Raw genomic sequence first — 25,911 nt, 5'->3', positions numbered from 1 at the left:
GCTCAGAAAGAGGCAGAGTGGGAATTCCTTGACCACCTCAGGACCAGGATGCCCAGGCTGGAGTCGAGCTGCCTGTCCTCTGTGGGTCAGACCTCAGCCCACAAGGTCCCTCTGGTGTGCGTGTGCACACACACACACACACAGTGTATATGGGGAGGGGGAAGACTGGTCATGGAATTGCAGCACCGACTATACTTTCCCTCTACCTTGTGGAGAACCCACAGACATCCGGGGACAGGACTGCTCCGACACACCCCCCTTCAGAGTGGGCAGCCACACAGGTGTGTTAAACAGCTTTAATCTCAGTCATCGTGGCTTCTCAGCTCAGTAAGAAATATTGCACATGATCAACATGTTTTGTTCTGGGAGAGGGGGCAAGGGAAGGGAATCACCTTCTTAGAAAGTACAACCCGAGCTGGGAGGGCGGAGGGAGTGGGAGAGAGCCCTCCCCATGCCAGTGGCAAAGTGCGGGAGCCCCCACCCCCAAACTAACCTGAGTCCAGCCCCTCTGGGGAACACAGGGACCTGAACTCCCCCTACCCCACCGGCGCCTCCCTGTGGCCCGAGGCCCTCCTGCCCTCCAGCCTGCAGCCCTCACACGAGCCATTTTGCATAAAGTACAAGTGAAAAGGTCTGAAGGTAACACACTCCAGGTTATGTACAGGGGCTCGGTGGGGGAGACGGTGCCCCTGCCTCCCCTCAGCTGCCCCCCATCACAGGGAGGGAGCTGTGCAGGGCAGGGGTATATACAAGAGGAGCAGGCCTCATTCCGCCCCAAACTGGAAGGACGAAATGGCTTTATTGGGGGGGGGAGAGTTAACCATCCTGCCCCCCAGTTCCTGCCACCTACATACTGTCCGCGTCCTGAGGGGGGCACTGTGGGTCCTAGGATCTTCTCAGAGGCCCTTCACCTGCCTGTGGCAGCTGTGGAGGGGCCAGCGGGTGGTGGGGAGGGCTGGGGGGCCCCCTCCCAGCCAGGCTGTCCAGACCCCAGCTCTGGGGGGGGAGGCAGTGACGGGGCGACTGGGGCCGTGCCAGAGTCCGAGCCAGGTGAAGTGGGGTCAGGGCCCCCAGCAGGGCTGGGAGTCGGGACAGGGGCAGCAGCGGTGCCAGTAGGGGGCGGTCCGGGGAGGGGGGCCTCAGCTCCGGGTGGCTGCTCCGTGGGAGTGGCCGCCTGCATGATCTTTTGGCGCACCTCGCGGATCTTCAGCTGCAGACAAACCTTGGAGGGGAAGATGTCTGCGTAGCGGGCCTGGAAGGCTGCCGTGGCCTGGGCTGGGGGCAGAAGACCGGGTGGGAAGCAGTGAGGGTGCAGGCGGGGCCCAGCTGAGTGCCCCCTCTGCCCGGGCCTCGCTGGCCCCCGACTCTGAGATCCGCTCACCTGAAGGGAAGAAGCCGTGGTCCTGGAAGAGCTGCATGACTAGGGCCCGGCGCTGGTCCAGGGTGCGCCGCAGCGAGGAGTATGGCACCTTCTCGTATTCCAGCTCCCCAAGCACATCCTCCGCTTCTGTACCTGGCAGCAACGAGGGGCCCGGGGAGCAGGGCTACAGCAGCATGTCCACCAGGGCCTCCCTGCCACTGTCAGGGCTTGAGTGTCCCGAGCACCCAAGCCCTCGCCGAATTCTACTTTATAGGAGGCTCAAAGAGGGAACCTGCCCAAGGTCACACACATGGCAAGTGAGGATCTGTCCTGCTGGACTCCAGAACCTGCCCTTGACTTGCTGTCCTTCCTCTCAGTGACACCCCATCCCACTTCTTCCCAAGATCCCACCCCTCTGCCAGGTGCCGGCCCCCCCACCGCTCTCCCTGCCCAGGTGCCTGCACCTGTCCGGTCGAAGGTGAAGATGTCCCCCTCACACTTGGCGCTCTTGGGGGTGTTGGGCTCCGAGCTGCAGCTGGAGCGTCTCCTCATCTTGCGCTTGGGCGAGGTGGGGTCCTCAGGGGCCGAGTCTAGGTCTGGTCAAGCCGGCAGGCTCAGTGGGGGCAGCCCTAGGCTGCGCCCCCGCCTGCCCCGGAGCCCGGCGCCCACCTACCAGTGGAGTTCTTCCGCTTCTTGCGATAGGAGCCCAGGATGGCCCGGGGCGAGGTGGCCAAAGACTGCAGGGTGGGCGAGGGCAGCACCTCCTCAGGCCGAAATTCAGGCAGCTCAGCAAAGCGCTCCTCGAAGTCCACCTCAGACAGGACCCTGCTGGAGGGCCTGCAGGGTCACCTCCCTGCCCTCGAGGGCAGCCACCCCACCCCCCGCCTGCTAGCCACGCGCTCCACCAAGGCCTGTGGTCCATGCTCACTTGTCCACAGAGTCAAAGGTCTTCTTCAGGGGCGGGGGCCGCACCTTCAGCTTCTTGCCGGTACCAGCAGCCTCCTTGCGCTCAGGGGGCTCCCCAGCTGCCCTCCCGCTGCCGCCCTCGCTGCTGCTGCCAGGGGCTGGGGCTGCAGCTGGGGCTGGGCTGGGAGGGGTGGGAGGCTCCCCCCGGCTCTCCAGGCCCAGCCCAGGGACGCGCCAGTCTGAAGAGGAGCTGGGGAATTTGCTGGCCTGGGGTGGGACAGGCAGGGAGACGGAGGGTACCAGGTTCAAATTCACTGGAGCAGGCAGGTGGGTGACAGCACAGCCCCGAAACACAGACGGATGCTGGGATGGCCGGCCACAAAGACCCAGTCACACAGATCTCAAACACTCAGGTGGGAGGAACACAACCAAGAGGGACAGCAAGAAGCAGGACAGAAAAGCCAGGATGACAGACTACCCGGGGGCAGAGGCGGCCACCAGGAGGAACCCAACCCCCGCCTGCCCTGCTGCCTGTGGGGCACTCACCGCCGTCTCAGGGCCCTTAGAGCCCGTCCGCTCCTCCGCAGGTGGGGGTGGTGGGCTGCTCTGGGCCGCAGGAGTCCAGGTTTCCGAGGCTGGTGGGGGGGCTGGTGTTGTAGGCTGCCCCTCCAGCTCAGACTCTGGGGCTGTTGGCTCGCAGGCTGGGCCAGGCTCCAGGGGCTGCCGGGGTGCAGGGCCAGGCCGCCCAGGGGCACCTGCCTCAAAGGAGCCCACGGGAATGCTGGCAATGGCTGCCTTCACTTTCTGGGGGGCCTTGGGGGGTGGCCGCTGGACCTTGGGAGCCACTAAGCTGTAGGTCATGGAGCCTGCTGGTGGAGAGAAGACACCGCACTGAGCCAGTCCTGACTGGAGCCCATCCACTGGGTTCCCCAACTACCCTGCCCTGGGCTGTCTGACACCTACCTGTGGCACTAGGGAAGGGGCTGGTGGGGGCTGCGGTGGCAGTGGCGGGGGCCGGTGGGCCCTTGGGCAGGATGGTGGCAGGTGAGGTGGTGCTGGCAGCCACAGTGTAGACCAGGCCTGGGGGTGCCTGGGATGGCTGGGCCAGGGGTGCTGAGGAGGTGGGTGCAGGGCTGCCGGGGTAAAATGCTGTGATGACGGGACCTCCAGGGGCTGCACATGTGGGAGGAAGCTGGGGACTGGGCACAGGTGACACGCCCACCTGGCCAGGAGCCAACAGTGGGGCTTGGCCTGCTAAGCGGGAGAGAGAGAGAGAGAGAGAAGGGGACCACAAGTTACGGCCTGGGCTGCCCCAGCCCCACCCTGGGTCCCCAGCCCTGCCTGCCAGGCCGCCCCTCACCTGACAGCAGGGGCTGCACGAAGGCGGGGCCGCTGGGCCCCAGTGAGGTGAAGCCAAGGGCTACCGAGCTTGTGGGCCCATATGAGGAGACCGTTCCAGCCTGGCTGGACGTAGGGCTGGTGCCCAGGGGCAGTGCATGCCCGCCTGCTGACTGCACATAGGTGATTCTGCCACAGGGAGAAGAGAGGGGCAGGAGTGAGGTGAGCTGGCCCCACCCCACCCCACCCCACCCCTTCCCAGGTCTGGCTTCAAGGAGAGGGGTCAACTGCAGTTACCTGGTGGAGGAAGGCAGCAGGACCTTCTGGGGCTGAGAGGTGGGTCCAGGCAGCGTGGCTGGGCTGAGGGGCGGCACCAGGCCGCTGGGTGTGCTCACAGGCACAGGGGTCAGCTGGATGATCTGTGGGCAAGGGCAGCCACGGGGCGAGTGAGCTGGGGCTCCAGCATTGGGAAGGGGCACTGAGACTTAGGAGGGTGGGCCTGAGCAGGGGCAGGGAACTCAGAATTTGGGATCGAGGCAGGATGGGAAAGACAAAGGGAGAGAAGACGATGGCGGAAAATGGGGTGTACAAGAAAGAAACAAAATGTAGACACAGAAAAGAGAATCGAGAGAAAAACAGAATCGGTATGCATGGAAGCAGAAACGGGGCAAGAAAAAGCCCCAGGGACAGACGGAAAGACTGTCAGAAAGGGAGTAAAAGAGAAGGAAGGAAAAGCAGACACAGGTCCATGAAGACAAAGAGTGGAAAGCATGGAAATCATGGAATCTGCAGACAAATGCCCCTAGAAGGGGGAGGAGAAGGTGGGGGCTGTAACCAGGGTGTCCTCACCTTGCTGGGTGGCTGGGCACCATTCTGCACTGGTACTGAGAAGGGTGGGCTCACCAGGGGCAGTGGCTGGCCGGCCCCTCCACCCCGCACCGACATGCCAGGGGCCGCCAGAGGCACTAGTACCTTCCCTGGCAGCAGCTGGGCGGAGCCACCCGGGGGCGGGGCCTGCACGGGAGAAACCGACTGGGCTAGAATTTAAGAGGCAAGAAAGAAGCCAGTTACCAGAGAGCCAAACAGGCATGTGGCCCCTCACCTGGTGCTGCCCAGCCCAGGCCTCACCTTTGGAGGGTGGGGCGGAGGGCACAGACTGCAGGATGGGGATGCCAGGAGTGGGTGCAGTGGCAGCCAGGACCTTGCCGTTGGTGGAGGCGCCCGGTGGGAGGGTGAAACGGATGCCGGCGGTGGGTGCAGGGCCGCTGGAAACCGCTGCCTTGGTCCCAGGGGCAGGTGCAGGTGCCACCTGAAGCTGCTGGGGCAGCGTGGGCAGGATGTACTGCACCTGGGTGATGCCACCAGCCTTGCCCAGGGCACCTGGCTGCAGGATGCCCAAAGGCACTGGCCCATTTGGGCCACTCCCAGCACCTGCTCCTGAGCCCGCAGTGGCTCCACTGCCAGGAGTTCCCTGGGCAATGAACTGGACGGCAGGGGGTGCAGAGGGCCCATAGCCTGGGGTGCCCACCAGCAAGTTGGTGACGGTGGCAGGTGCCTTCCCTACAGTGCCCAGTAAGGGCCCAGCCACCAGGTGTGGGGCTGGTGAGGCAGACGCTGCTGACTTCTTGTCCGAGTACACTAAGCTGACGCCCAGCGGAGAGCCCCCAGCTCCCCGGGCCCCTGGGCCCGTCTCAGTCCTTGCCCCTGCTGCATCATTTGGGGAGGCCTCAGCCCGGCCAGAGGTGGGAAAGGGCTTTGAGGCAATGGGCACAGGAGTGCTGCTGACAGGCCGCACCACATTGGTGACCATGGTGGCAGCTGGACGAGACAGGGGGCCTGCTGGGGCCCCGAAAGCCAGCGATGGGGCCGAGGGCATGCGGGCCCCACTGCCCTCCCGCTCCTCCTTGTTTGAGGGCAGGACCAGGGTCTGCAGGATGCTCCCTCCCCCGCTGGGAGGTGCTGCAATGACTGAGGGGCCTGGTGGCTCCAGACTCCCCATGCTCTCAGGTCTCTTGCGCCGGAAGGTGGCAGGATCCGCTGGGAGGAACCGGGTGGTCTTGGAAGGTGTCGCTGGGCCTCCAGCTGCAGGGGGTGGTGGACGCAATGGGCCCACTGGGCTGGGCTGACCTGACTCCTGGGCCTTGAAGCTTCCTGGGCCCAGTGAGAAGGAGGTGGCCACAGAGGGTGAGGCAGTGGCAGGTGAGGACGAGGACAAAGGGGGTGGAGTGGGGCCGTAGCCTTTGCCAAAGGCAGCAGGTGGATCTGCGGGCCCCGGGGGCTCGGGGTCCAGTGACGGACGACAGTGGGCAAAAGAGGAACGGATCACAGGCGAGAACACCTTCCAGCCAAAGCCCTGGGTGGAAGGCGAAGAGGGACACGCCACATCAGGGGGCGCTGACACCTAGGTTCCCATGCCCCAGCTGCCGCCATCCAGCCTGTCAGCCCGGCCAGGTAATGGTCTCAATTTCTCCCGGCTGTGACCCAATTCCTCACAGAACATGGAGTCTGCCCTCTGTGAGCCTTAAGCTCCCCCACCCCCCAAAGACCCCACAGGAGGAGCAGATACTCCCCTCTCCTGGGAAGGAGTGTGAGTGGAGAGCGCCATGCAAGCCCTCACCTTACTGCCCTCTGGGTCCTCCCCGGAGCTGTCGCCACTCTCGCTGTCGGTCACCCTCTCCTTGCACTTGAGATCAATGTCAGTGGTGCTGAAGCCATCGTCAGCTGCGAGTGGAGGGAATGGTGTCAGCCAGCAAAGGGGCTGGGTGCAGCATAACCCAGGAGGAAGAATCTGGAGCCCAGGCCCTGGCCTCAGCTCTGCCTCAAGCAGGCAGTGAGTGCTGTCTGGGAGCCCTATTCCTCATCGGGCCACGACCACCTGCTCACGGGGGCCTCGGAGCACAGAAGCAAGAGTATCAAATGCTGCCTAATGGTCTGGTATGCAGAGGCCCCCAAGTTTCCTGCCTGGCTGGGGGCTTCCTGAGATCAAGACTGGGTTTAATCAACAGGACCTGAACTGCACCTGCATACACTTGGGAATAAGCACGAAAAGAAAACACAGAAGGGGCTTGGCTCAAAGCAACCCCACCACCACCAGCCTCAGCACGCTGTCCCTGGGCAGGATTCCAGATCCCGCCCTGCTCACCAATGACATCGTCGTCCCCTTCCTCCTCACAGATGACCATGCGTTCCTCATCACTGGTCATGTCCTCACTGGCTGTGCGTTGGGAACGAGAAGCTCGGGTGGGCAGCAGTGGGGGCCGCCCACTGGCCGCCAGGGAACCCCCCTCGCCGGGGGCTGCAAAGGGGCCTGGAGCCCCATACTGGGTGGAAGGCTTTGGGCCAGAGTAGGATGCAGGGCCGGACACCATCTGCAGGGCAGGTGGCAGGAGGGCTCAGCAGGGGCTACTGCCTTGAGCAGTCCTGCCAGAGCTCCCCACACCCTCCCTGCCCCCCACCCCAATGTGGGCTGCACCCCAGACCTGAGTCAGTTCCTGCAGTGCTTGGCTGTCTGCTTCCCCGCTGTCCAAGCTGTGCACCCCACTGTGGGAGAAGGCTCGGGGCCGGGCTGAGCTGGGTCCCCCGACTGTGTGCAGCCGTTCTGCCCCACAGGAGCCACTCCCTGGAGCCTTGGGTTCCGAGCTCAAGAGTGTCTGGGCTGCCATGGACAGGAGCTCTGAGGACACTGGTCAAGTGCAGCGAGCAGGGGGTCAGGGGGATGTCACAGAGCCAGGAAACCTCTCCCCAGCACCCAGACTGAACCAGCCAACCAGAGACATTTTGAGATACTAGGCAGACGCAGACTGGAGTTCCTGGGCCACCTGGTAGGAAAGGGAATCCACCCACCAGCCCAGCATCTCCTTCCCGCTGGTTCCTACCATCTGGGGTTACAAAGAGCAAGTCCATTCGGCACTGGGAGGCAGCCCTTCTGAGAGTAAGAGAGCCCAGGAATATGTTCGTGGAGCACTGGATGCCTAATGCCGGCCTCCCTGAGCCTCGGTTCCCTCATAATGTAACATTCTCCTCCTCACAAAGTTATAGGGCCGTGACCATTCCAAAAAAGCACCCCAGAACAGTGTACCAGAATGCCAGACACCCGTGGTAAATAGAAGTGGCCCCTCAGGCCACATCATGAGCTGTGATGGTTCCACCCATGGTCTGTGGGAGCCTGACAAGCTGAAGTTTAAATCCACTTACTAGCATCCTAGCTTTAAGTAACTGACCGTCCCTCCTTGAGCCTTAACTGGAAAACAGGATGTGATTTTGAGTAGTACAAACTAAAAGCTCCTTGACAGCTAGTACATAGTAAGTCCTCAATAAATGACAATTAATAACGAGACCGCTGTTTGAGAATTTCATCTGTCTGGACCACCCTGGCTCTATCACATAAAGCAAATGCCAGTTCCTTTATGGGTGAGAATCTTCAAATAAAAGTGATAGGCCAGAGAGGAGCAGACCCTGTCAGGATTAAAATGTGGGGTGGGGGGCAGAGCAGGAGAGTCAAAGGGCTGACTGACCTCCAGGGGCGGCAGCCGTGCCTGTCTCTGACATGCTCCGCTCCCGCGTCTCCTTGTGCCCTCCTGCCAGCCCCAGGCTCGGAGGCTTGGCTTCTGAGCTGGACTTCTTCCGGTCCTTGTTGCACCACTTCCAGTCTGGGTGGGCCTTGAAGTGGGCCTCCTTCACCTGGCAGGAGGCGGCAGGGCGACCGACTGCTCACTTACCTGCCTGACCAGAGGTACCAGGAAGACCCAGGTGGAGGGGGATTACCTGGAAGGCCAGATCATGGTACTTCTGCTTCTCCTTGGGCCCGAGGGCATACCACCACTCGCCCAGGATCTTGCTGACGGTCCGGTTGTCCTGGTTGGGGTGACGCTGGTGGACCAGGGCACGGTGCCGCTTACTGAAGATCATGAAGGCGTTCATGGGTCGCCGGATATGGTCTTTCTCCCGCTGCAGGAGACAACATCCCGAGCGAGGCTGGTTAGGGCTGCAGAGACAGACAGGGGTGGGGGGGGGTGGGGGGTGGATCACAGGGAGGGCAGGGGAGACGGGTGAGATGAGGCACCTTGTTGGGGCTGCGTCCATCCTTCTCAGAAGATGAGTCCCGTTCCTTGGGCAGGGCACTGAGGGACTGGGTCCGGCGTTTTCCAGGTGGCAGAGGCAACTGGATCTCAGGAGACAGGACGGAGAGAAAGCTATGGTGGGAAAGGCAGGGACCATGAGGCCCATGTCTCTGGCCACCCCAGTCCCCAGCCTCCAGCCCCCAGGGGACTCACGCATCATCATGATCACTCTCTGTCTCACTGTCCAGCCGGGGCTCTCCTGGGGGTCCGGGGATATCCTCCTCAGTAGTGGGTGTGGGACCCTTGCCAGTTTCCACCACCCCCAAAGTGTGAGGGGGTCCAGGTCCCGGACTCTCAGGGCATGTGGCTCCAGGGGGCCGCCCAGGATCAGCATTCCCTGTCCCGCCCAGTGGCTGCTCATGAGCAACAGCTGCTGATTCAGCAGGTTCTGGGGGTAGACAAATGGATTAGAGGACCCCTGGGCCACCTGGACCCTATCCCCGAGCCTTCCCACGGCCCCCACTCACTCCTCACCTTTGCTCTGGTTGGAGGCCACAGGGTGGCTGGCAGGTTGCTGGGCCTCACTTGGCTGCACGGAGGGGTCAGGCTGGCTGGGGGCCAGGAAGGGGACTAAGGAGTGCCAGGGAAACACGGCCACAGAACGAGGTTCCACATTCGTCCACACTGAGGAAGGAGCCAGGTGAGCTGGGCGGCATGAGAGATCAGCCCTGATCCCCCCTCAAGTTCTTGCCCACCCTGGAGGAGGTGGTTCCACTCCTTTACACCCCCTTCCCTGATCCCAGAGCCGCCTGGGCTCGTCCATCACTCAGGAAAAACTCCTCCCTGAAAGGCTTCTAGATTTATAAAAAAGAAGACAGAAGCAAAGAAGAGAAATAGTGCTCACACCCCATTTCCATGCACCCCCTCCCCCCAGGCCCTGCCACCAGAGACCAGGCCAGAGGAACGACTGGCTCCTGCCACAAACCAGGTCATGCTCAGCTGCCATCCCACACTCCCAAGGCCCCAAGACTTCAGCTGGGCTGGGAACCCCCCCCACCAATGGCTGTGCCACATCCCCAAAACCCATGCTGCCGTCTGATACAGCCTCCCTCCCCAGGCTCTGCCAGCCCCTCACCCCTTTCCCTTTGCCGAGACAGAAGGCCCTATCTCCCCTTCCCTCCTGATCCTCCCCACCCGTTACCCTCGGGATGTGGGGTTCAGGTCTTTCTTCCTGCCTCCCATCCCCCTGCCGCAGACCTTAGGGAGCCAGACCTGACCTTCCCGGGACAGGCACAGGTGGCTCCAGCACCACTCCCCTTTTCCACCCCAAAGAGAATCCACTACCCCAGAAGAGGCCTCCCAGCCTCCCTTCCTCTCAACCCCAGAGCTTATCTTCCATCCAGACCATGTCCTGCCCCCTGCCCAGAAAGAGAAGGCGTGGTAAACTCCTCAGAAGAAAAGGCACGGACAATGGGGCAGAGAAGAGAATTGTTACAAGTCTCTGCTCCGGGCAGGCAAAAGTGCCAGGTGTTTCCTTGAGAATAAGTACAGGAAGGCATTTCCCTCATGGGAGGCTGAACGGGAGGAGCCCTGGGGTCCCCCCCTTCAGCCCCACGAGCTGGGTGGTGGGAGGGCAAGCCCTGGGCTGGGGCTCACCCAGACTGGGCTCCTGGTGCGGGCCGGAGTTAGGCCTGGGCTTCCCCTCTCACTGCCTGGCTCCTTGGGGGAAGTGGAACCAGCAGAGGAGGCCTGTGCCAGGGGAGCCGATGAAGGGAAGAAGGAAATGCCCTAGCCCTGATCTCCATCACTCCAGGCCTCCCCGATTCAGACCCACCCGACCTAGGGTGAACTTTTCCCCTAAGCCTTCTGAAACCTGTACTGGGGGAGCCCTGGGAGAGGCGCTGCCCTCCAGACCTGATTCTGTGGGGGGCTGACAAAGGAAAAAGTCCATGGCAAGGAAACTGGGGAGCAGAATAGAGTCCCGGGGGGGGCACTTAAGACTACCACCATCCCCTACCCTACCCCACCAGAGGCAAAACTCTGCTCAGCCCTCCAGGGTCCAGGAACTGTTCCTCTCTTCACAAAGATCTCTCCCATCACGGCCGCAGCTGCCTAGGGCCAGGACTGCCCCCTCCTGAACTCCTCTCCGCAAAGTGCACCCCGAACACTCCAGCCCCTCTGGGCTCTAAGCAGTGCCTCACTCACTTCCGGAGCCCTGGTCCGCTGCTGCTCCGACCCAAGCCCCGAAAGCCACTTGCTCAGCACCTCTCACCTCCAATTACAAATGGCCTGCTAGAGCCCACATCGGAACTCCCCGGCTGTCCCAGGTACTCCCGGCTCCTCGCTCCCACCTGCTCCGCTACACTCCCACCTGCCGTAGCTACACTCCCACCTGCCGTCACCAACCAACCACTCGGCCCGCCCGAGCGCTGTAACTTTCCCCGTCACCCCTGTACTCCTGTACTCTGCCTCCACCCTTCTCATCCTGTACCCATCACCGTTACTCCGCACTCATCACCCCAACCCCTTGACCCCTGCAGTCCCACAGCCCGGGCGCTACTGACCGAACATCCCGAGGCCACGGGAGGCCGCGCCGGACGCGGGCACCAGGGGCCTGTGGGCCGAGTACATGGTCCGGCGCGGGGGGGGCCCGGCCGCGGCTCGCGCCTCCTCAGCGGCTGCCGCCGTCGCCGCTTGGGCCCGGGGGGAGCGGGAGGCCGTCGCCGCATGCCCCCCCCCCGCCGCTCCCCTCCGGCCGCCCCGCGCGGGGGTCTCCGCCGGGCGCGCCTGCGCACAGCGCCGCCTGCCTCCCACCGCCCGGGGGGCGGGGGAGGTCAGCGCGCGCCGGCCCCGCCCCGCCCCCCGGCGCGCGCGGGGGCCGTCACGGGGCGCGAGGCACGGGGGCCATCGGCACCGCCCCCTCCTTCACCCTCCTCCCGCGCGGAGCCCGACGGGCGGGGCAGGCGGGGCGCGGCGCGCGTGCGCGGGGGCGGCCCCCTCCCTTCCCCGCTCGCAGGCTCCCTCCCTCCTTCGCAGCTCCGGTGGGTAACGGCTTGGGCCCCGCGCACCCCGACTGCCGGCGCCGCCGCCCCGCCTTTCCGGGCCCCGAGCCCGCGGCTCGGCGCCGGGTCGACCTCCGGCCCTTGGCGGGCAGACGGACCAGCGTGCGTGCGTCCGTGCGCTCCGAGCGAGCCCCGCGCCGAGCCACCGCCGCCTCCCCGCCCCACCACTACTACGCGCTCCCCTCCCCCCGCCGCGCCTACCCCCGCCCCTTCCCCGCTTCCCCCACGGCTTTCCGCGCAAGCCCGGCCCCCTGTGCGAAAGCCCATTGGCTGTCGCCGCCGCACCCGCCTCCATTGGCCGCCCCGGGGGAACGTCAGTCATATGCAAATGAGGGTAGGGCGGGGCGGGCGCCGGTTGGCCCCTAGCCGGCCGGGGGCGGGACCGCAGGAGGAGGCTGGCAGGGAGGGCGCACTGCAGTAAGGGCACCGAGCCAGGGGGGCGGTTCGGGGCGCCGCGCTGCGGAGGTCCCGGGTTTGAGTGTGGCGTTGTGCGTGTCCAGCCCGCGCGAGGAACACGCTCACGCGCGGCTCGGCCCGCCTTCCTCGCGCCCAAGGGGGAGCGCACGGCTCCGCTGGGCAGGCAAACGGCGGGTAGGATTGGGCGAGCCACCCCTGAGCCCTCACCAACTCTCACACTAGCACAATCACACACTCCTCCTAGACGTACTCTTGCGCCACACCCATTCTCTCATCTACACCCCCACGGTCACATTTACCCTCGGTCTTACACCCACATTATCACACACCTGCTCACATCCATGTGCGACCTCACACACGGCCCAGCACTCCTGAGCCCACTACCATGCACACTCTCCAGTGTCTTTACCCACTTCATACATGCTCTGTCATACATGGACACCAACACGTATCTCATCACACCCACATCAGCCCACACAAGTCATCATACAAACACACAGCCTATCAAATGGTGGAATGATCTCACACGCATCACCACACCCACTGCCAATCCATCCCACATACATCCCACATCCCTCCCACACCACCATGTGCTCTTCCATCTTCACACACTCTCATGCAGCCTTCCTGACACATAATACCCCCCGGCCCCCAACACACACTCACCCTCACAAACACACCATTGTACTGATCTCACCCACTATATAAACTTAACCTTCATGGGCACTGACTACTTTAGTGCCCAGCCAGTGAGGTATACAGAGCCCCATGGCCATCCACTGAGATTCAGCTACCCAGCTGGACACTGGCAGCGCAGGACAGGGGCCACAGAGCACCACCAAGGCTGATGCCATCACCCTAGGCTTGGAGCCACACCCACTCCTGGAAAGAGACAGCAGGAAGAAAGGAAACAACACAGGGGCTGCCATGTGCTGGGGGCTTAGGTATGTGATCATGTTCATCGAATCATCACAGCCACCTAGAGAAGTACACTTTACTATGACCATTGTTCAGTGAGAAGATGAAGCTCAGAGAAACTGAATAAACTGTAGCCAGGACATGATGGCCTAGTGCTCCAACTCAAGAGCCCTTTCTACCACCCAATACTTAACCTCAGGGGGGACACAGGCAGGCACTTTGAAACAGAGGCTCAGGAATACAGCCAGACTGGAATATCACAGAAAAGTCAGAGGACACACACAGATGCCAAATGAGGGCAGAGACTACCAAGTAGAGATGCAGAAGCCTTGCGGCACCCAAGAAGGGCCTGGGATCACACCTGGCCAGGTAAAGTCACAAAGGCTCCGATGGACCAAGACTGGGCTCTACACAGGTGGGGAAGGAGCAGACAACCCCTTTCTCAGCCTGTCCCATCCACTGACAGAGCTGAGGGCATGGGGAAGGAAGGAGCAAAGACCAGGCATCAGAGCCAGACCCAGAGAGGAAGGGGAGGCCTGTAGCTCTCTGACCTCCAGACACTTGGCTGTGAGCCTGAAGGAGCCACCCAAGGGACTATTTGGTGACTGCCCCCTCCTCCCTGTGCAGCCCCAGACTCAGACCCTCCATTACCTCACTGCCCCAGGGACTGCAACTTGAGGCAGAAATCGAGGCTGAAATCAATGTGGCCTGCTATCTCCCCACAGCTGCCCCCTCCTCTCCCCACCGGTGAGTCACCTACTAGCAACTTAACCCCTTCCCAACTGTAATGCAGCCCAGGGACAACTCAGTGGAACCCTACCCCCAGCTCCCCTGCTTTGGTTGGGTAAGCAGAAGAGCCAGGCCTGGCACAGCAAGAAGAGAGGGCCCCACACATCTGGAAGGGCTATACATCTGCTAGAAGACACTGCCCATGGAGAGGGATGGGAAGAACAGGTTACAGCCAAGAGGGGGCCCAGCTTGGCAGAGAGGGGTGGGAATCTGGGCAGGAAAGGCCCCCCTGCCCTGGGCACTGGGCCAGCCCTATACTTAGCTTCCATTGTTTGCATGGAAGAACCCTGGGTGGAGTGATTAGGGGTGGAGGAGAGGGAACAGGTCCTATTCCTAAACAGCTCCCTCTCTCCAGCCACCCCCACCTTAACTATGGCTTCCTTAGTTGGAAAACGCCGAGGGGGTTTCCCTAACCAGGGCCCAGGCCTGCAGGGGAAGTGGGGGGGGGGCCCACATGCTGTCCTTCACTCACTGCGGACATTAGGCAGGACTGCAGCAGCGGCCACTCCCAGAGCCACCACCAACTACACAAAAGGTCTGGCCCTAAACAGCTCCTAGGGCACCACCCCGACCTGGGGACAGGGAGTCCAGACGAAAGCACGACAGCCATCGGTGAGGTGCAGGCCAAGGCGTGCCCAGAGGCCCGGGGCTCACATCCAAGGAGACTGACAGGCTGAGGGATAAGCAGACATCTCCGAACTCCAGGCCCGTTTATTGAGCCCGCGAGGCACCACGCCCCCACCGCCCGCCCGCGGCTCCCCACCTGGCTCTCCAGGCCCGGTCCCCGCCTCGGCTCACCACCCCAGTGTCCCCAGCTCCCCTCACGCGCTCTCCACGTACACACACACACATACACACACACACACCCCGGGCGGCGTCGGCGACCGCCAGGGTTGCCTGGGGAACCAGCCCGGGATTGGGCTGGCTCGGATCGGGAGGGCTGGGGAGCTAAAAATAGTGCTGGGGTGAGTCAGTGTGAGGGGCTGGGGTAGGCAGGGGGACCAGGAGGGAAGGAGAGGCAGGGGAGAGGTGGGGGTGGAGGGTCCCCAAGGATTGGGAGACGGGCGGGATGAGGATAGAGAGGCCGGGATGTGGGCTTGGGGTGGGAAGGTGGGGAGGGGGGGGAGGTACGTACAGGCGCCGGGGCTGGGAGGGAGGGTCGGCGCGGGCTGAGGGAGGCGCCGAGGCCCGGGTGCAGGAGGGGGCGCCGCCCTGGGCTCCTCTCCCCTCCCCGCGCTCACGAGATTTTCCACTCGCCGCTTGGCCCCCAGCCAGTCCCCGGCGGGCCTCATAAAGCCGCTTTGTGTGGGGGAGCGGGCGGCCGCTGGGCCGGCCTGACACCCACGCGAGCCGCGACGGGGCGCGGGCCAGCTGGCACCCAGACTGCCTGCCGGGAGGTGGGGGCCCACCTAGCCGAAGGGCGCGGCCGCACAGGGGTTAACTGCGCAGAGGCGGGGGAGTGGGTCTCGGCCAATCGGCGGCCGGCGTGCGCGACGGCGGCCAATGGGAAGGCCCGAAGCCCGACTCCGGGGGCCTAACCCCTGGGGCGCGGGAACCGAAGCCCCTTAGTGCGGGCTGGGGTTGGGCACGGCCTTTAGGGGGTCCAGGGCCGCTGCACTCAAGTGTCCCAAATTACTACGGAAAAACAAGCTTGGGAGTAGGATCTTACAGTCAGGTGGCACGGCCGGGATTTCCACCCAGGTCTACCTGGCTTGACAATCAGTTCCTCCGCCGAAATGTGGCGGGGAAGGGTGCGGGTGTTCTCTGGCCCGAGTCCCCAAGGGGAGCGGGAACCCGGGATGGGGAGCGGGCGGAGGAGGACGCGCGGCGGGCTAGGGTCCAGCCGCCTGCGGTGCAGTCGCTGCCGCCGGTGGTAATGGGAGCTAGACGCCGTCGCCGCCGCTAATGCGCCTCTAGGCGGCTAATGGAGCCATTAATGTCGGGGCGCCGGGGGCGCCGGGCCGCAACAACCGCCCCACCCCACCGCCCGCGCGCTGCGCATGCGTACGCCTCCCGCCCCACCACCGCCCGCCGCCAGGAGGCAGCGCGCCCCGTCGCAGTTAGGGGAGCTAGGGGCTCTTCGACCAAGTCACCAAGACTCTCTCCTGCAGCCTCACAAACGTCCCCCATCCTCAGCCTCTTCTTCCTAGCCTGGGTCTCCTTCCTCTCCAGAGAAGTCCCAGAGGGATCTTTTCTGACACCCAGATGCAACTTTGCCCTCCCCAGAACCTTCCTCACCTCCCATGACCTTGTCCTTTGGCTTCCCCAGACCCAGTACTTCCCTCTGGTCACTGTGACCTGTGCCTGTATCCAGGTCTGCCTTCCCCACCACCTGCCTCAGGGACATTCAAAAGGCTGAAGAAGAAGCCAACTTCTGGTGGTGGAGATGGGGTTCATTGTTTGAGACAAAATGGAAATGTTGGTAGCAGAATCTGGATTTAGGAGCCAGGACACCCAGGCTCAACACCCTCAGCCCCTCTCTCTGGGCCTCAGTTCCCCTCCCTGCCCAAGCCTGGCTGGTGGGTACTGCTTGATCACTGAGGCCCTACCCACCGGGGTGGACCACATCCAAGATTCAGTTAAATGGAGCCTGCACCAGCTGTGTCTCCTGGAAGGTGGAGTGGGATGACCTCGGTCATGCCCTCTAGCAGGTGGGTGGGCACAGGAGCTGCTTTCCTGCTGCTCCCCCACAGCGGATCTCCTGGCCTGGCCCATTCAGCCCCTGCCTTCCTGCCCTGCTTGAGAACAGGTGCTTGGATGGTGGATGGGTCTGCAGGATGGTTCCCAACACCTCTTCGTAGGTTTCAGGGACAGTAATGGACAGCTAATTTGTCAAGGAGCAAGAGGGGTCCCCCAGGACCTGGACAACCTCCCCAAGAGGAGCACAGGAGATCTGCTGTTTGTCAACTGCCCACTGACTTAAAGGAACAGAGCACCTGACATGCACAGGGTGAAGGGGAAGGGGGGTAAGATGGGGACAGCAAGTCTATCTAAAGAATGGGAGAGGGAAGGCCAGGGGACAGGACAAGACTGGCCCAGAGACAGGATCCCAAGACTGGAGGCCAAAAAAAGAAAGGGAGGGCTGAAAACTCAAGACAATGACTGAAGCCTGGGGAGGGGCAAACCCAGAAAGGTATAGAGGGTCAGACTCTGAGTCAGCCAGCCAGTCAGAGGTCCAGAGAGAGACAGGCCCAGAAATACAGACCCAGAGAGAAAGACATAGGACCCCGGGGGAGAGACAGATAAACTCAAAATGGCCCAAAGAGAGACAGACAGACAGAGGCCCATGAGAAGGGGCAATGCCTGTCAATAAGGGGAAGCCAGGTGGGAAGCTGGGGGCCAGGAGGAAGACGGTGCCAGGAGTAGGGCTGAGACATCTGGCCTCCTGGGCTGGGGCTGCAGGCCCAGGGAAGGTTCCTCTCCTGGGGAGCAGGCAGGAAGAGTCAGAGGGAGGTGGCAGCAACAGCTGGCCCGCCTGGCCTTGCGCAGAATGTGGAGAATGCCAGCCGCCTGCCCCGGCACGTCCCCCAGCGGAAGCAAATGCCTGGCGGGGGGCAGGAGCAGGCAGGCTGCCCCAGGCCGCCCCTCACACCTGCTGCCCTCTGAGCCAGGGTCAGACCCTGGCATGGGTGGGCAGGAGGAGCCAGGACCAGGCTTCACCATGCCCCCAGGCACAGTCTGTCCTATCCGGGTGTCACAGGGAGAAGACCCTAAAAAGCCAAGCTCCCTAGGGTATAGGGATGGATGTCCAAGGAGGCCTCTGGGAGAAGACCAAAAGAACGTGCTGACTGGGGTACTTCAGCACGGGTGTCGTCAGGGAGGCACTGCTCAGAGCCACCACTGCCCAAGTTCTGAGGCAGCCTTCAGCAAGGGGCCTCCCTTCCCGGAACCTCAGTTTCCCCTTAGACAACAGGGCTGGTAATCCCTGCTTCACAACATCAGGAGGCTTTGATGAGATGGCCCCGAGCCTGGGGCTGAGCTCGTGATAAACACTCAATAAAGAGTGCTCATCGTTATTACTGGGAATGGTTAAGAACCTAGGCTCTGGAGCCAGAGGGCCTGGGTTCAAATCCCAACACTGTTTCTTCCTGGCTGGGTGGCCTTGGGCAAGTCACTTAACCTCTCTGGGCTAGTTCCTCCGCTATCAAATGGAGCCAGTATTCATACTGTACTGACTTCCTGGGGTGCCATGAGGATTCATTGAGTAAATCCTCAGGCAGCACTTACTGAACAATGCCAGCTCTTTTCTCTGTAACTCTTGGTAGGGCATCCTGTGATCTGGAGGTCAGGACACCTGGGTTGAGGCCTGGTTCTGCCCCGCCCTGGCCAGGTGACCCCAAGCAGGACTCTTCTTCTGTCGGGGTCTCATTTCTCTTCATCTGAAAAGTGGCAGTGGGAGCCGCCATTGGACCTGCCCCTTGGGCCTGTGTCACCTGCATCTGTGCCACCCCTCTATCCACAGCAGCAGTCAGGGTCATGTGAGAAAATGCTATGAGGGCAAGGTTGGGGGACAAGCGGGGGGGGGCGGTTAGAACTTAAGGACAGAGATCCCTGCTGTGTCCACCTCTATGGAACTTCACATCAACTAAAATGACAGATGCGAAGAACGTTGTGGGGCAAAAAGCACGTCTCACTACCTCGGTATATGAACACGAAGGGCAGGCACGAGCCCTGCGTCCTCTCTTGGGTCTGGCTGTGCTGGGAGCTCCCTGAGGGCAGGGCCTGGGATCTTTCTCGAATTGGGGCTCCTGTGCCAGACTGAGCCCTGCCCAGCTCCTGCCCAAGTCCACACACCAGCCCCCTTCCTCACTGGTCTCCCTCCTCGAACCCACTCTCCACAGGGCAGCCGAAGTGCTCAGATCTGCTCAGACCTGTCCATGCTCTCTAGTACTCTCAGGATCAAGTCTGAGTGTCTTAAAAGAGCCCTACGTGGCCTTGCCCTTGCTCACCAACCAGCCACACATCTCAACCCTCATCCATCCTCTAGAGCCCTTGGTTTTGCACATTCAACTTCCTTCCAATCCCTGCTTCAGCCTCAAGGCCTTTGCACAAACTGCTCCCACTACCTGGGGGTCCCCTGCCTGCCTGGCTCACTCTGGCTTACCCTTCAGGTCAGTCAATAAGCCTCTGGCTTCTCTTTCAAGAGCCTCTCCTGGCTAGATTGTGCCCTTCTCTGGGCTTGCACAACCACCTGGGCTTCTCGCTCATCCTTCAACTCCAGCGTCACACACCCTATCCTCAGGGCAGCCAGTCAGGCTAAGAGCAAGTCCTGCGGTGCGCCCAGCACAGCCCCCAGCTCCCCTCATGACACTGGCTGTGCCAGTGATGTTTATTGGGTGCAGTGGGGAAGACAAGGGTCTGAGCCCCAGTCCCGCCTCCTCTGGGTGGAAGGATGTCTGGGAGCCCCAGACTTCCCATCTCCGGTCTAGCCTTGCAGCAGCATGGTCAAGAGTCAGACCACGGGCTCGGGAGCTGGCACCTGTGTTTACTAGCCACGGAACCCCAGGCACATTACTAACCTGGACTCGGTTTCCCCTAAATGAGCATAATAACAGCACCTGCCTCATAGGGTTGTTGTGAAGATGAAATGAGCTAATATTTGCAAAGGGCTTGGAGTAGGGCCATTACTGGGCGGATGGGTGGGTGGGAGGGTTGGGCATGAAAAGCCACATGCGGTGCTAAGCACAGTGACATGCCACCCAACCCCAATACACGGAGCTGCCGCTAGTCGTCATTCTCTGTTGCCTATCAGGCCACAAGGGCGTGGCTCAGATTGGGCACTTGGTAAAGTTTTCACAACTGACGAGCCCCTCGAGAATAGAGAGCTGCATTCCCCCAGGAAGCCTTCGGAAAACAGCCTAGAACTTCGAAGTTGCGTCCCTAGCCTGACATGTGAATTCCCTCTTTAACGTCTGTGCAGAGAGGAGACCAGCCTCCCCTTGGAGCCCTTGCATGGTGGGGAGCTCACCTCCCTCTCTTACTCAAGAGCCCAATTGACAAGTGGTCCTTTCCGAAGCAAGCCGTCTCCCGGCCCACCCACCCTCACTTCTTACCTGTCCCGGGACGGCCCATGATGACTTCCTTCTTGGGGGCGGGATGGCTGGTGTAGCTGCTGGGCACCAGGACAGGCAGCAGGGCGGCAGGTGAGGGGTGGAAGGCCACAGGCTGGAAGGGCGAAGAAGCCAGGCCAAAGGTGGGCATCGGCTGGGCCACGGCAGTCGGCGCGGCTGGAGGCACGGTGATGGGCACGGGGGCCGGCAGAGGCGGGGGCAGGCCAGGCTTCCCACTGGACCCCCCAGGGGGCATCGGGGTCTCGCGGCAGCCCCGCCCAGGTCCCCCAGCCCGGGTCTCACTGGCAGTGCCCACCTCGCCAGGGAACTTGGAGGGCAGCGGCACATCCGGATTGCGGACAATGACAGGGGAGTCCCGCTGCACGGCAGGCACTCTGCGCACAGAGGGCCCTGGATCTGAGGTTAGGCCAGCTGGTGGGGGCAACAGCAGCAGTGGCGAGGGCTGGCGGGAACGGGAGAAGGGCACGGCGGGTGACACAGCCCGGAAGCCAGCTGGCGTGGAGGGGTTAGGTGTGTGAGACACTGCGTCCACCCCGGAGTCCAGGCTGTCACTCTTGGGGAAGTCTGGGGGGGCTCCTCCAGCCCCTGTGCCGGGAGCCCCCAACACCCCTGGGTGGGGCAGCAGCTCTGTCTTCCGCCGCCCAGGGCTGATGGGCACGGTGAAGGTCAGGTTGGTCTGGAAGGTGGGGAGGATGCCGGAGGAGTGGCGCTCTCGGGGGGCCGGCGGCGGCGGATGGGGGCCCAGGTCCGGCGGTGTCAGCACACCTGCCTTGGGAGTGCTGGCGCTCAGGTGGCGGCTGCGGACAGCGGTGCGCTGGATGACCGGGGAGGCATTGATGGGGCTGAAGTTGGCGGGGCGGAAGCCAAAGAGTGGCGAGGGTGAGGGTGATGGAGCTGGTGAGAAGGGCGACTGCGTGGAGACGGGCGAGAAGGAGGGTGTGCCCGACCGCGAGCTGCCCAGCGACACCAGCATCACGGCCGCCTCGCACTCGTCGAACTCAAAGCGGGACAGGTCGGCCGGGGCCACCAGGCGTGGGCGAGAGTCTCCCCGGGCTGCCACGCTGCTGGCCTCACTGTCCCGCGACGTCTCGTCACCCCAGTCGAACTCGGCACTGCCCTCGCGGGCTGCCACGCCAGCTGGCCGCCCGGCCCCGCCTGGCCCGCTGTCCGCCAGGCCCTCCATCTCCTTGGTCCGCATGGACAGGTGGCGCGAGCAGTAGCCCCGCCGCTGCGACTCCTTCATGCAGCCGTCCCGCGAGCACAGCCGGCGCCACTGCTTGCCGTTGAACTTCTTGCGGATCCCGTTGGGCGTGCAGACCACGTCACCCTTCTTGTACTTCTGCTGGGCGGCTGTCAGTGGGGTGCGAGCCCGAGCCGCCGGCACCACGCCCTTCTCCAGAGAGGCCACGCTGCTGCTGCGGCTGCCACCCTGGCTGCCCTCCTGGCAGGGCGAGGGCTGCTCGCCAGGGCGGCCGGGTCCTGCAAAAGCCGGGGACTTGGGTGGTGGCGACAGGAGCTGGGGTGGGGGCAGTGGGAGCAGGGCTGGGGTGCCCAGGGTGGGCAGGTGCTTCCCCTCGCCTTCCTCGCAAGCCCCCAGGTTGCTGCCAAAGCTGATCTTGGATACCTCCACATCCTCGGGCTGCTTGAGGTCCAGAGCAGTGGGGCAGGGGGGCAGAGTGGCCCCTGCCTCCACCTGCTCCACCTCGAGGCCCACGGGGGGCTTCCGTGGCAGGGCCTCGGGCTCCCAGAGAGGCCGCAGCAGGCGCAGGCTGGAGCGGGCCACCCACACGGCCTCCTCGGGCTCCCGGTGTGGGGGCTGCGGGGGCTGTGGGAGGGGAGGGGGCAGGCCCGGCTGGGAGAGCGGGCCAGGCCTGAGGCGGACCTTGTAGGCAGCCGGCTTGGCAGCCACTTCCACCACCACCCCCTCCCGGTAGGCCGCCACGCTGGGCTCCACGCAGGTACAGACGGCCGTGCCCACCGTCAGTGCACCTGGTGGCGGCGTGGCATCCAACACCACGTCCACGCCGCCGCCCGGCCCGCCATCGAAGAAAGTCAAGGCCCGGTCTCCTGGGAACTGCACGCCCAGGTCCTGGCTTCTGCGCACTTGGCGGACCACGGCTGGCAGAAAGAGGCCATCACCTCGCCGAGCCAGCACCCGCTGGGACCGCAGCTGCCGCAGGTCGTAGCCGCCACTGGTGCCAACGGGGGGCCATGGGCCCGGCCCGCAGCCCTCGGCTGGCTCATCCTCCAGGTCGGCCGAGTGCTCGCTGGCCGTGTCCGTGGAGGAGGAGCGGGTGGAGGCAGGCGGCCGGGGAGGCAGACCCAGGGCGCTGGCCTCCTCGGGGGTCCGTGCCAGCTCTTCGGGCGCCCCGGCTGCCCCGCTGCCACCTGCCCCGTGCTCTTCCACGTACTTCTTCTTGGGTGCTCTGGACTTGAACGTGGCCGTCTTGCGGCTGAGGGAAGGCTCCCAGCGGCCTGCCTCCCCTTCGCCCTTGGGGTCCTCGGCTGGGCCTGGAGCCGGCTCATCAGGGTGCAGCTCTGGGGGAGGCTCCTCAGCCCCTGGGCCCTGCTCAGCCTCTTCTTCCTCGCCCTCCTCAGCTTCTTCCGGCCCCGGCTGCGGCTGCTGCTGCTGCTGTGCCCCGTCGTCTTCCTCCTCTGGCTTGTCGCTCTCCCCGGCCCCTCGCCGCCTCAGAGCCTTGGCCCTGGTGGCTGGGGGCGACTTGCTGCCACTACCAGGACCCGGGAGGCTGGTGCACGCCTTCTTCATTGGCTTCATCTTTTTGCCACACCCTCGCACACCTGCGGGGTGGAGGGCAGACAGGGATTATCGGGAGCAACTCAGGAACCCCCCAGACCCAATGTCCCCCAAGACTTCCACTTACTAAAGCCACTGCCTCAACTCCAGGGTCCCAAGGTCTCCCCCTTGGCTGCCCCCAACTCATGCAGGCCCCTGAGCACTTCCACTCTGCCTCATCAGGGAACGCTCACATGCACCTCTCCCTCCGCAGAGGGTGAGGCAGACACACGCGTACCCGCCCTGGCTGCTGTAAGACTCGCACCTCCGGAACACTCGCCATGTGCCGGACCCTGTGCTAAAATATGCCTTTATTAACCCACAATATCCTCACGACGGCCCTAAGAGGCAGGTGCTACTATTTTACACTTGAGGAAGCTGAGGCAGAGAGAGATCAAGCAACTGGTCCGTGATCACCCAGCTGGGATGGGATGCGGCAGAGCTGGGGACTGAACCCAGGCAATCTGGCTTCAGAGTCTGTGCTCCTAACCATCTCGTGTGCCGGCTGTCACCTGATCTGGAGGGCACGCTCACTTGCACTGTCACTGTCCTGAGACCGTACACACTCGTGCACACACACACACACACATGCCATGCACAAGCATAGCCACAGAAAGGGAGATGGCCGAGCCCTGGGCAGCTGATATGGCTGGGCACTGTGGGCAGGAGTGGGCAGCTGTCCCTGAGGACTCTTGGCTGCCCACTCTGCTCTGCACCCCGGGCCTGCCGGGTACACCATCTCCCCAGATCCTGGCAGGGAGCAGGCAGCAGCACGTCTGGGGCAAGAGCTCATCACACCCAGGGCTGCCGCGGGGCCGTGCATGAGCACACACATGCGCACGCACGCACACACACAGGCACACACACGTCATCACACAGTGGGACGCAGAGCTACACCCCAGGGTTTCGCCGTCCCGCTGGAGGGGAGCCTGCCCCTCCCCCCACAGCACCCAGAGTGCTACCCGCAAGCCTGGCCTCCCCTTCTGGACTGCGTGCACCCCCACCCTGGCTGAGTTGGCTCTGGCAGGGCGACCGAGCCAGCAGGCCTCCCCTGACCCCCAAATATGCCCTCCGACTGCAGGTGGGGGTAAGAGGGAGAAGGTCAAAGAAAGCAGGACAAGCCCAGCAGGCCAACCTCACCCACTTCCTGAACAGTCATTACTGCCCGCCCCCTTGCAAGCTGCCCTGAGAAAATAAAAGGGGAAAAAAACTTTACTCTGAAGTGACTGAGAAGACCCAAGAGGCCAAGAGGTGCCTCTGGGAGGGCCAGGGGGCCCAGACACAATCCGAGGCACCCCTGCCTCATTCTTCAGTCTCCCCCAGGACTCCTGACCTTCTACTCTCCCACTTGGGCCTGCTCCTCCAGTGAACCCTGCAGTCCCAGGCCTGCCCTCCCCCTGGGCCAATCTTGGGGTCCTCCCAGTCAGAGCCTGGAGAGTCCTGGTTTTCCCACACTGGCGCTGGAACCCAAGTGCCCACGAGTTGAGCAACTGCTGCCACCTTCTCCCCATGACCTGCAGGCCCACTCTCCTGGGTACTGAGGTCTGGTTCCAGCTCTGCCCAGTCCCCAACACTAAGCTTCACCTACCCCACCCAGAGCCTACAACCACACTCTCAGGCACCCCTGAACCCTGCTGCCTGGCCCAGCCTCTTCACCCCATCCGCTGAGCCTCTTCCTTTCCCCTGAGGCCCTGTTCCCTTCCTGTCCACCCCTTCCAAGATGACTCTCGCCCCGGGGCACTGCGGGCCGTCACCTCCTTCAGAATCTGAGCAGTAACTCCCTAAGCCCAGGCCAGCCAAGGCCCCAGCTCTGCCAGGTCCCATGCCCTCTGCACCCATCATCCCTCCTGGCACCAGCTTCTCTGCCACACTGTCACCACCTTTACCTCTACCTCTCTCCTCACAGGCCCTAGGCCCCCTCCTCCATTCACCCCCTCCTTGTCACCCTCATCTATCTCTGTCACCTCTTCCTTCCAGTCACTCTCCTGTCAGTTTCGCCAGACCTGCCACCGTCTCTTCCCATCACCTTTCTTGTCACCCCTCAAACTCTGTCCCCTCCCTCTCCCTGTCACCCTGATCTAGTCCTGTCACCCCTCCATTCCTATTACCCTTTCTCTGCCCACCACCCCCTCCTCCAGTCACCCCTTTTCTGTCACGCTCTTCCCTACCACTTCCTCCACTCCGTCTCCCCTTTTCCCACCATTCTGCCCACCCCCTTCCCCCTGCACCCCCTCCCCGTCCCTGCCACCTGTCCCCTCCCGGCCCCCAGCCCCCCGAACCCCCCTTGCTCGTGTCAGCCCTGGCCCCTCCCCTCACCTTGGGCTTGGTGGGGTTTCGGGGCGGGGGGCCGTAGCTCCGGCTCGGTCCGGTCCGGTCCCTCCCCGCCCCCCCTCCGGCTCTCCCTCTCGATTCTCCCTTTTTTTTTTACTCCAACACACAAAATGGTGAATGGACCTGCAACAGCTGGAGCAGCCAGCCAATCAGCGGCCACAACCCCGCTGACCGGCGTCGGCCTAGACCAATCGAAACTCGCAGCCTGGTGGGCTCCGCCTCTCAACCACGAGCGACGCTCGCCACGACCAATCGCGCCTACCCGGCAGCGCTAGGGGGCGGGGCCTATGTCCAAGACCTCCCTTCCCCCGGGACCGACACCAACCTGAGCCTACGACCGCCTGATCTACCCAGGGTCCTGCCCCATAACAAGTAATGGACACCAGTCTTGACCAATTGCAGACCGTCTTAGTTCCGAGTGACAACTACAGTACCCAGTCGCAAGGCACCCTACGCCGGAACCCAGCCTCTGGGAGGGACAGTAGCCAATAAACTGCAAGAAGGAGGGGCTAAGGGAAGAGCGATCCAATGAGCAGCCTGAGGAGGCGTGGCCCGAACGTTTGTTGACCTGCTAGTCGCAATTCCTGCTGGGAATCGTAGTCTTCTTACGGTTCCGGCCCATAAGCCATAGTACAAGGCAGACTACAACTCCCATGTGACAGAGTGCCTAGAGCTCCGAAGAACCCAGGCGAGGAGAAAAAGTCGGAAAGGACAGTTCCTAGAAAGTCTCACTGGACACCAGGAACATCTTAGACCCAGGACCCCGACTCACCCGTATTCCCGGCTCTAGCGTCGCCGGTGGCTCCTCTCAGCGGCGGTGGGAGCAGCACGAGGGGGAGGTGCGAGGAGCAGCCAACCGCCACCC

At 63.0% G+C, this 25,911-nt stretch overlaps 1 protein-coding gene across 9 annotated transcripts; it reads right to left on the bottom strand.

The window, feature by feature from the left end:
* Nucleotides 1–280: 280 nt before the first annotated feature.
* On the bottom strand, nt 281–25,911 carry CIC (capicua transcriptional repressor). 9 transcript variants are annotated; one of them, XM_037820583.1, is made up of 21 exons: nt 25,819–25,911; nt 19,904–22,720; nt 9,199–9,348; nt 8,878–9,112; nt 8,667–8,796; nt 8,369–8,551; nt 8,119–8,284; nt 7,084–7,286; nt 6,747–6,972; nt 6,222–6,325; nt 4,733–5,957; nt 4,454–4,641; nt 3,902–4,023; nt 3,627–3,793; nt 3,230–3,520; nt 2,813–3,135; nt 2,289–2,533; nt 2,034–2,188; nt 1,825–1,956; nt 1,382–1,513; nt 281–1,275 (listed from the first exon to the last, which is right to left on the bottom strand). In XM_037820583.1, the coding sequence occupies exons 2-21, from the start codon at nt 22,695–22,697 to the stop codon at nt 908–910; spliced, it is 7,539 nt and encodes a 2,512-aa protein (XP_037676511.1). In that variant the 5' UTR covers nt 22,698–22,720; nt 25,819–25,911; the 3' UTR covers nt 281–907. The 9 variants fall into 9 exon arrangements, with proteins under 9 accessions (XP_037676511.1, XP_037676510.1, XP_037676514.1 ...); XM_037820582.1 differs by lacking the exon at nt 25,819–25,911 and adding an exon at nt 25,032–25,144; XM_037820586.1 differs by lacking the exon at nt 25,819–25,911 and adding an exon at nt 25,032–25,144 and having other exon boundaries at nt 2,034–2,185.

Source organism: Choloepus didactylus, chromosome 27 (assembly GCF_015220235.1).
Source record: "Choloepus didactylus isolate mChoDid1 chromosome 27, mChoDid1.pri, whole genome shotgun sequence".
Lineage (NCBI taxonomy): Eukaryota > Metazoa > Chordata > Mammalia > Pilosa > Megalonychidae > Choloepus > Choloepus didactylus.
The sequence above is the reverse complement of the archived record's forward strand: the minus strand, read 5'-3'. Positions and strand labels throughout refer to the sequence as shown.